The sequence below is a fragment of the Stomoxys calcitrans genome, chromosome 3 (assembly GCF_963082655.1).
Source record: "Stomoxys calcitrans chromosome 3, idStoCalc2.1, whole genome shotgun sequence".
NCBI classification, from domain to species: Eukaryota; Metazoa; Arthropoda; class Insecta; order Diptera; family Muscidae; genus Stomoxys; species Stomoxys calcitrans.
Window position 1 is genome coordinate 187055301 of NC_081554.1, and position 9245 is coordinate 187064545.

Consider the following 9245-nt stretch of genomic DNA (forward strand, 5'->3'; position numbering starts at 1 on the left):
CTGAATTTTTGTACGATGGATCCTCTCTTGACCATCAACATACGTGTTTATTATGGTCTGAATCTGTTTATAGCGCGATACAGCTCCCATATAAATCATTCTCTCTATTTTACTTCGTGAGCCCCAATGGGCGCAATTCTTTTACGAATTGGCTGAAATTTTACACAGGTCTCCAACGTATAATTTAATTGTGGTCCGAACCGGACCATATCTTGATATCACTTTAATAGCAGAGCAACTCTTTTCTTATATCCTTTTTTGCCTAAGAAGAGATGCCGGGAAAAGAACTCGACAAATGCGATCCATGGTGGAGGGTATATAAGATTCGGCCCGGCCGAACTTAGCACGCTTTTACTTGTTTTAGTTTATTTTTAGCACAAACATATACACATACATTGTATGATATGGTAAAATATCGCAAAATTCCTACGATTTTATCAAACACACCAAACTGCCCAGAATCCAGAAACGAATTGTTGTTCCACAACATCATCCACTATACTTTTATTGCCAACAATAAAAAAAATTCTAACAACAAATTTCAGTTTTAGTTTAAGTTTTTATTATTGTACCCTCCACCATTAGAAGGGAGTCTAATACTTATGTCATTCCGTTTGTAACATCTCAAAATATTGATCTGAGACCCAGCAAAGTATATAAACTCTTAATCGGCAGGACATCTGAAGTCAATCTAGCGATGTCAGCCAGTTTGTTCGTTCGTCCCTCTGTCCGTATGTCAATCTGTCGAAAGCACGCAAACTGTCGCAGTAGTAAAGCTAGGTGCCAATTAAAGCGCACCACCAGCCGTTTTCCGGGCTTAGGTTTTTGTTGTTGATGCTGGCTAATGTGGCTAACATTTTCATGTGGAGGTAACGACCCTCTTCAAGCTCCTGTAGGTGAGCCTGCTTATTTTGGTCCTAAGAACCGTTCGCCGCGGAAACACGGTGGACATTGGTTATTTAAAGGCGCCAATAGCCCGCCTTGACATATCGAGCATCATAAGCACTTAGTATTTGTGCAAGAGCCGGTGCCGCCCGCCCTCTCACTGAGGCTCACCTCTCAATACCGCTGATTTCCGCGACTGCCGTTGCAGCTACTCCGTATGAAGTATTCCACTATCCGCAACCTATGGACTTGCCCGGTAGTTCCCGGGTAAACTTCTCAGGACGGCATAGAACATCACACAGATCGGACCTCAATGTTCCTCCCCTGTGTGGTGCTCGCAGATATCCCATGATATCGGGTATGTCCGTAGTGGCATGGGGCGGATTAATATCCGCAACCTCTTTCCAACCTAACCTCAAGCTAGGCGCTTGAAATTTTGCATAAAAACTTCCTAGCAAAGGTCGGTTGGGATTGTAAATGGGCCATATCGATCCATGTTTTGATATAGGTGCCATATTAACCGTTCTCCCACGTGAGAGAACTGTGCAAAGTATGGTTCCAATCGGTCCATAAACTGAACTTGAGCCTCCAGAAAGCGTATTTATTATCCCATTTGGTTAAAATTCCAACAATTGCGCCAAATATGTCCAAAATCGGTCTAAACCCTCATACAGCTCCCATATAAACTGATCTCTGGATTATACTTCTTGAGCATAATTTTTATCTGGATTGGCTGAAATTTGCCATATTGACATCTTCAAAGACCATGACAACATATTGCCCAAAAAGTAATTGCGGATTTTTCATATAGTCGGCGTTGACAAATTTTTTTCACAGCTTGTGACTCTGTAATTGCATTCTTTCTTCTATCAGTTATCAGCTTTTACTTTTAGCTTGCTTTAGGAAAAAAGTGTTAAAAAAAAGTATATTTGATTAAAGTTCATTCTAAGTTTTATTAAAAATGCATTTACTTTCTTTTAAAAAATCCGCAATTACTTTTTGGCAACCCAATATATGGCAAGTATGCCATGAATCGGTCTTAAACTTGATATAGCTTCCATATGAATCGAACTCCCGATTTTACTGCTTGTGCCCTTATAGGGCTAACCTTAATCTTGTCATAATGAGAATGGGCTCCATCATCCAAACCAAGTATGGCCCAAATATCATAGCAATTCTTATCCATTATCCTTTGTTTGCCTATTAAGAGATACCGGGTAAAGAACTTGAAAAATGCTATCCATGGTGGAGGGTATATAAGATTTGGCACCTCCAAACTTAGCAATCTTCTACTTGTTAAACATTAGGCATTAAGATTTTGGTTAGTGTTTTAATAGGCCTATGCTGTGTTTTATTTTAATTTTATCAACCTCATTTAAATGCATTGAAGTGTCATCTCCAAACTAGTTTTGAGTCACATGTTGAATATGTTTTGAGCTGAATATGTTTTGAGTTTTTTTTTTTTTTTTTGAAGAAAACAGAAGGTGGAAGTACGACATCATGAACACTAGACAACAGTTTAGTCTCCTTTAAGTCATGGGGTTAATATCTTTCGTCATTTTGTCAACAAAAATCTATTAGGCGCTACACAGTTAATCTTAAAAAGGAAATTTTGACACCATATTTTTGTGAAAATAAAATTTTTATAAAATTTTTAAAAAATTTTTTTATATAAAAACAAGATTGTTAAAAAAATGCGATTGCAATGGCTCCAGAAGTGCAAATCGGTCGATATACATCTATGACAGCTATAGCTAAATATAAACCAATTTCTACGAAACTCACCGGTAATGTCGAGAGTCAAGAGAAAATCCTTCCTAACAAATTTCAAGAGAATTGGTTAACAAATGACCATTTTAGTGTATTATTACTGCAAATCGGACGAACATTTATATGGGAGCTCTATCAAAATCTGAACCGATTTTTATGAAATTTACCTGTAATGTCGAGAGACATTTCTAGAAAATCGGTTAGGTTAGGTGAGGTTGAAAAAAGGGTGCAGATATTAATCCGCCCCATGCCACTATGGTCATACACCTAAGCCAGTAATAGACTTGTTGTGCGCCCTAAAAACTATAAAGTAACCTCTAAAAAGAAAATTTTAAGTTATGAATTCCGTGCTACTTACAAAATCCTTAATTGTTTTCAATACCACTCCCCTAAAGTGGTTTATGTCTGGTATAGTGTTCCCACCTAAGTGCCCGTTTCTATTCGGCGCGAAAGCCGGGCAATGACAAAGAAAATGCTCCAACGTTTCATCATCTTCCCCGCATGTCCTGCTTTCATGCTTTCACTTGCCGCACCGTTTCTACATAATCGAGCTCGTAGTCCTATGTGTCCCGTTATGATACCAATAGCTATACTGACCTCCTTCCTGCTTTCTTTCACTGATAGCCTCGTCTTCTCACGATCTGGATCCCCCCATAGGATTTTCGCTGTCCTACTGACCGTTTCCCTGTTCCACAATGTTGCACGAGCTTTCGTCGCCCACTCCCTTAACTCGGACTGCGTCAACCCGAAAGGCTTCGGATTAACCAAGTTTATTGACGGCAGTCCTCTGGCCTTCACCGCCAAATCGTCTGCCCTTTCATTTCCCCTTACTCTGTTATGGCCCGGTATCCAAACGATGTGGATTTTCCCATCCTTAGAGATGGCGTTTATCTCCTTCTTACACTGCAAGACTGTTGGTGACCTTACCGTCCTGGTTGTTATTGCCCTCATGGCAATTTTACTGTCGGTAAAGATGTTCACACTCAACGTCCTCCTTCCTGCTTCCTTTCAGTAATAGCCTCGTCTTCTCACGATCTGGATCCCCCCATAGGATTTTCGATGTCCTACTGACCGTTTCCCTGTTCCACAATGTTGCATGCGCATTCGTCGCCCACCCCCTTAACTCGGACTGCGTCGACCCGAAAGGCTTCGGGTTAACCAAGTTTATTGACGGCAGAGCTCTGGCCTTCACCGCCAAATCGTCTGCCCTTTCATTTTCCTATACTCCGTTATGGCCCGGCACCCAAACGATGCGGATTTTCCCATCCTCAGAGAAGGCGTTTATCTCCTTCTTACACTTACCGTCCTGGTTGTTATTGCCCTCATGGCAATTTTACTGTCGGTAAAGATGTTCACACTCGACGTTCTCGCGTTAGCACCACACCACCTCACGCATTCCATGATCGCCCGGATCTCCACCTGCAGGCAGTCTAAAACAGATCTCAGTCTCTGGGTTCTCAATGTAAACACCCAGGCCCATTCTGTCCTCTAGCTTTGATCCATCCGTGTAACATGATCATCCAGATGGCAATACTAGGGTCCCGTCAATCCAAGACTGTGCCGATGGCAGCAGTGCCTTGCACTCGACTTCAAGATTTATCTCAGGTATCGGATCGAAAACCTCTTCCCTTCCTTCTAGGTTTCCTATCGTTGCCTCGATTATACCGCGATAGTATGAACTGCTACCATCCACGATCCATTCTCTCATCGTCTTAAGTCTTATAGCCGAAGTGGCTGCTTCACACTTAATCTGTATGTCAATGTCGGACGGATATCTAGAATAGTCTCTAGTGCCCTAGTGGGCGTGGCGCCAAGACAACATGTTCTCTGAACTTGTTGTATGGTCCTTATGTTGTACTTTTTCTTCATAGCAGTCCACCAAACTACTGAGGCGTAAGTAAGTATTGGTCTAATCGCGCTCCTGTAGAGCTAGTGAACTATCCTAGGATTCAGGACCCATTTCGAGCCTATGGCCTGTCTACATAGTGCCCAACATCTGTAAGCCTTTTCAGTAGGCTCCTGTATGTGACACTTCCAATTCGGAAATTGGACGAACATATATATATAGGAGCTATATCCAAATCTGAACCGATTTTTTCCAATTTCAATAGGCTTCGTCTCTAGGCTGAAAAACATGCCCATACCAAATTCAAAGAGGATCGGATGAAAATTGCGACCTGTAGTTTGTACTGTAATTAACATGGGCAAACGGACAGACAGACGGACATAGCTTAATCGAATCAGATTCTGAGTCGATCGGTATGCTTATCACAGGCTATATAATTTTTTGATGTCGGAAGGGGGGGCGGACCCTCCCCCTAACCCCAAAGTAGCCGCTAGAGGGCGCATTTATTATCCGATTTGGCTGAAATTATGCAAAAAACGATTGGTTTTAACTTCCAACAACTATTTCAAGTATGGTTCAAATCGGTTCATAACCTGATATAGCTCCCATATAAACCGATCTCGGATCTTGACTCCTTAAGCCGCCAGAGGGCGTAATTGTTATCCGATTTGGTTGAATTTTTCCACTAAGTGTTTTGTTTTAACCTCCAACAACTGTACCATGCATGCTACAAAACTGTTGCCTTGCCTTATGTAGCTTCCATATAAACCGATGTAGGATCTTGAATTCTTGAGCAAGTGCAAGTATGGTCGAAATCGTTTAATAAACTGATATAGCTCCCATATAAACCGATTTTGGATCTTGACTTCTTAAGTTCGCAATTTTTACCTGGTTCGGCATAAATTTAGCATGATATGGTTTGTTTTAGCTTCAACCAACTGAGCTAAGTATGGTGCAAATCGGTTAATAACCTGATATAGCTCCCATATAAACCGATTTCGGATCATGGCTTCTTGTACCGCTAGAGGGCGTAATTGTTATCAGATTTGTTTAAAATCTTTCACGAAGTGTTTTGTTTTAACTCCCCACAACTGTCTCAGGTATGGTTCAAACAGTTCATAGCCTGATATACCCTTCATATAAACCGTTGCTTGATCTTGACTTCTATTGCCGCTAGAGGGCGCAATTATTATCCGATATGCCTGAAATTTTCAAAGGTGTTCAACATTCGGGTTAAAAAAATTAGTAGTCTAGTGTTATTTTGTCAACCGGCTAATCATTCAATGTTTTGGCTTATGACGAGCTCTGAACAAGAAATTTGGTTGTTTACAAAATGAATGAATTTTTCAAATCATTATAAATAAACATTTCAAACGCATAACATCTAGGATGAAAACTTGTCTCATAACAAGCGTTTTACTCATACCCATAGTGATTTTAACATTTAGACAACTACAAGAAGAAACCAAAACAAAGACTACGGTGAGTTTCAACTAAATATTGAAACAATATCAGCAAATTTATAAACAAACCATTTCCTTTCAAATACAGTGCGATCGCATTGAAGAGGCTGGCTACTCGTGCAAAACTTATGACATTATTACCCAAGATGGCTATGGCCTCCAGGTGTTTCGGGTAGGAAATTCTACAGGGACTACCGAAGCGGCTCCTGCTGTTTTGCTTATGCATGGCTTATCCAGTTGCTCTGATGCCTGGGTCATAGAGGGCCTACCGAATCCCCTGGCCTATGAATTGGTTGATCAGGGCTATGATGTTTGGCTGGGCAATAGTCGAGGTAATACCTATGGCAGCCGTCACTTGAATATGACCCCCGACGATAGACAGTTCTGGCGTTTCTCGTTTCACGAAATCGGTACCATTGATCTACCACAAACCATTGACTTTATTTTGGAGCAAACCCAGCAGACGGCACTTCACTATGTAGGCCATTCTCAGGGCAGCACCATAGCCTTTGTTTTGCTCAGCATGCGGCCGGAGTATAATGAAAAATTCAAATCTTTGACTATGCTGGCCCAGGCGGTATATGTGTCTCACATCAAGTCATTGGTGGCCAAATACAGTTCAATTTTTGTAGGCAAATATACTCCCTTGCAATCGTTCATTGGAGATACGGCGTTTTTTGGACAACCCATATTGCGGCAACTTTTGGGTTTTGAGAATTGCCGCAGCAAAGATGCCAATCCAAAGTTATGTGCCTTTCTGATACAGCTGGTATTTGGAGGAAACTCGGCCTATCTGGAGAAGGTGGGGCTCAATGTGATTTTTCTCAGAAACTTTTCTCTTTTGCCTAATTTGTCTTTTTTAGGCTCTTTTACCAAACATTTTTAATACCCATCCCTCCACCTCCTCGATGCATCAACTGATTCATTTCGTTCAAATGTATACCTCACAACAATTTCGCCAATACGACGTTGGGCCTGAGGGCAATTTGAAGCGCTACAATCAATCCACACCACCCGAATACGATTTGTCAAATGTGAATCCCCGATTTCCCATACATTTATTTTACAGCGACTACGATGAGCTATCCTCCAAAACAGATGCCGAAAATCTTAGTCAAGTTTTGGGCAATAAAAGTGTATCGCATTTTATTGATTTGGAACAGTTTGCTCATATGGATTTTGTGTGGGCCTCCAATATCAAGCAGGTCATCAATCAACCCGTTATCGAAATCATCAATGAAGTAGAAAATTTTCTGCGAAATGAGGTGAAAGATTCTTTACAATCTATAGAAGTTAGATGAAGTTTTATTAAGTCAATTAGGTAATAATATAGAAAATATATCCCATTAATAAATGTTAGATAACCGCTAAGGTTTTTATAAAAGCGACATTGTGGTGGTAAGATTGAAATGAAATTCATATTTACCGGAAAATATTTTTCCAGAGATGTGCTGAATATATACATATGTAAATAAATAAATATAAGTAAAATAACAAAAGTACTTCCCAAAAATTACCCAAAATAGAGATTCACAGCAAATTGTTGTTGCTTTTCACTGCGTAGTTGTTTGTGTTTACTTTATGTCATTTTAAAAATGCTCTCGATTAGAGAGAGACTGAGAGAAGTCTTAAGGAGAAAGTAACAATTGTGTGAGTGAAAGAGTATGCTGGGTCTGTTTGTATGCTCTCTTTTGTAAGTGATCAAGTGTAGAAGGGGTGGTGGGGAGCAAAATGCTTATCATCTGCAGTATTTGCATACGCTATTGGTTGTGTATTGGTATTGTCGGCAACTACATACGAGACATTTTTTTTATATATAAAATTCAATTTGTGTTTGTTTGTATGTTTGTTTGTTCCGTATAGACTCAAAAACGGCTGAACCGATTTCATTGAAATTTTCACAGATTATGTAAGTTGGTCTGAAAGGAAGAAACATAGGCTATATAACTTTTTGATATCGGAAGGGGGGCGGACCCTCCCCCTTATCCCAAAAGTACCAACCAAAAATAAAAGTGGACCGTTTGGGACACTATGGGATTCAAACGAATAGTATTCAAGAGTAGAGTACGAATTTCATAATAAAAGTTGGATTCAAGTAACGGGGTGCCGCCCCAGCCCCTAAACCCCTTAAAATTGGTTTATTTGACGATCATGACAATATGGGACTCAATTGGAAGGTATTCGGGAGTAGATTACGAATATGGTAAGAAAGTAGGCATAGGCTTTATAATTTACTGATATCGGAGGGGGGCGGACCCTCCACCGTTACTCCAAAAACACCACCCAAAATCAAAAGTGGACCGATAAGGACAATATGGGTATCAAATGAAAAGTATGCGGAAGTAGATAACGAATCTGAAATACAAATTCATGTCGAAATATAGGGAGTCATCCCACCCCCACAAAAATGCCCAAAATGCGCACATTTGCCAATCACGGATGTATGCGACTCGGTTTGTTTGTTCCGTATATACTGAAAAACGGCAAAACCGATTTTCTCGAAATTTTAGCATATTGTGTAGATTGGTCTGGAAAGAAACATATTCTATATAATTTTTCGATATGGGAAGGGGACGGACCCACCCCCTTATGCCAAAAACACAATCCAAATTCAAAAGTGAACCGATTGGGACAATATATTGTAGGTATCAAATGAAAAGTATTGGAGAGTAGAATACGAATATGGTATTAAAATTTGAGTCTAAGTACCCAGCGGGCCGCCCCAATCCCAAAACTCCCCCAAACAGAGATATTGGACTTTTATTTCAATATGGGGCTCAAATGAAAGGTATTCGGGAGTAGATTTGGAAACTGGATTCGGCCCGACCGAACTTTTATTTGTTTTTGGTTGAGAATGTTTTTCACGGAAATATGAACTTCTTTTATGGAAACCGTGTACTTAGATCTGTGATTGGCACACTTAGACTGTGGAAAAGACCAAACCTATATAAACTGCATTTATTACCCGATTTCGCTCATAGACCGATCTACCGGTTAAGGTTAGACCCTTAGCCTTAGACGGCCCATAAAAGCTTTATTAATTATCCTCCCAACATCCGACACAAATATGGTTAAGATTGGACTATATTTAGATATATCTGCCATATAGACCGATCTCCCGGTAAACTGTCTGAAGCCCATTAAAGCTTTATCTTTTATCCGATTTAGCTGAAATTTAAGTATTTTTAGGCCTCCCAACATCAGACATAAATATGGTGCAGATCGGTCTATATTTAGATATAACTGCCATATAGACCGATCTGCCGGTTAAGGGTCTAAGA

General features: G+C 40.3%; 1 protein-coding gene across 1 annotated transcript; it reads left to right on the forward strand.

Moving 5' to 3' along the window:
• The first annotated feature begins 5890 nt into the window (after positions 1 to 5890).
• Positions 5891 to 7265, forward strand: LOC106094834 (lipase 3-like). The gene is made up of 3 exons (XM_013262068.2): positions 5891 to 5983; positions 6053 to 6766; positions 6828 to 7265. Exons 1-3 carry the CDS (start codon positions 5891 to 5893, stop codon positions 7263 to 7265), a joined length of 1245 nt encoding a protein of 414 aa, XP_013117522.2.
• The last annotated feature ends 1980 nt before the right edge of the window (positions 7266 to 9245 follow it).

Bases quoted from the DNA above. Each gene is read 5' to 3' on its own strand.
- LOC106094834 (XM_013262068.2), top strand. From the start codon at position 5,891: ATGAAAACTTGTCTCATAACAAGCGTTTTACTCATACCCATAGTGATT. The intron at 5,984-6,052 runs GTGAGTTTCAAC...TTTCAAATACAG, and splicing joins AAACCAAAACAAAGACTACG to TGCGATCGCATTGAAGAGGC. The intron at 6,767-6,827 runs GTGGGGCTCAAT...TGTCTTTTTTAG, and splicing joins ACTCGGCCTATCTGGAGAAG to GCTCTTTTACCAAACATTTT.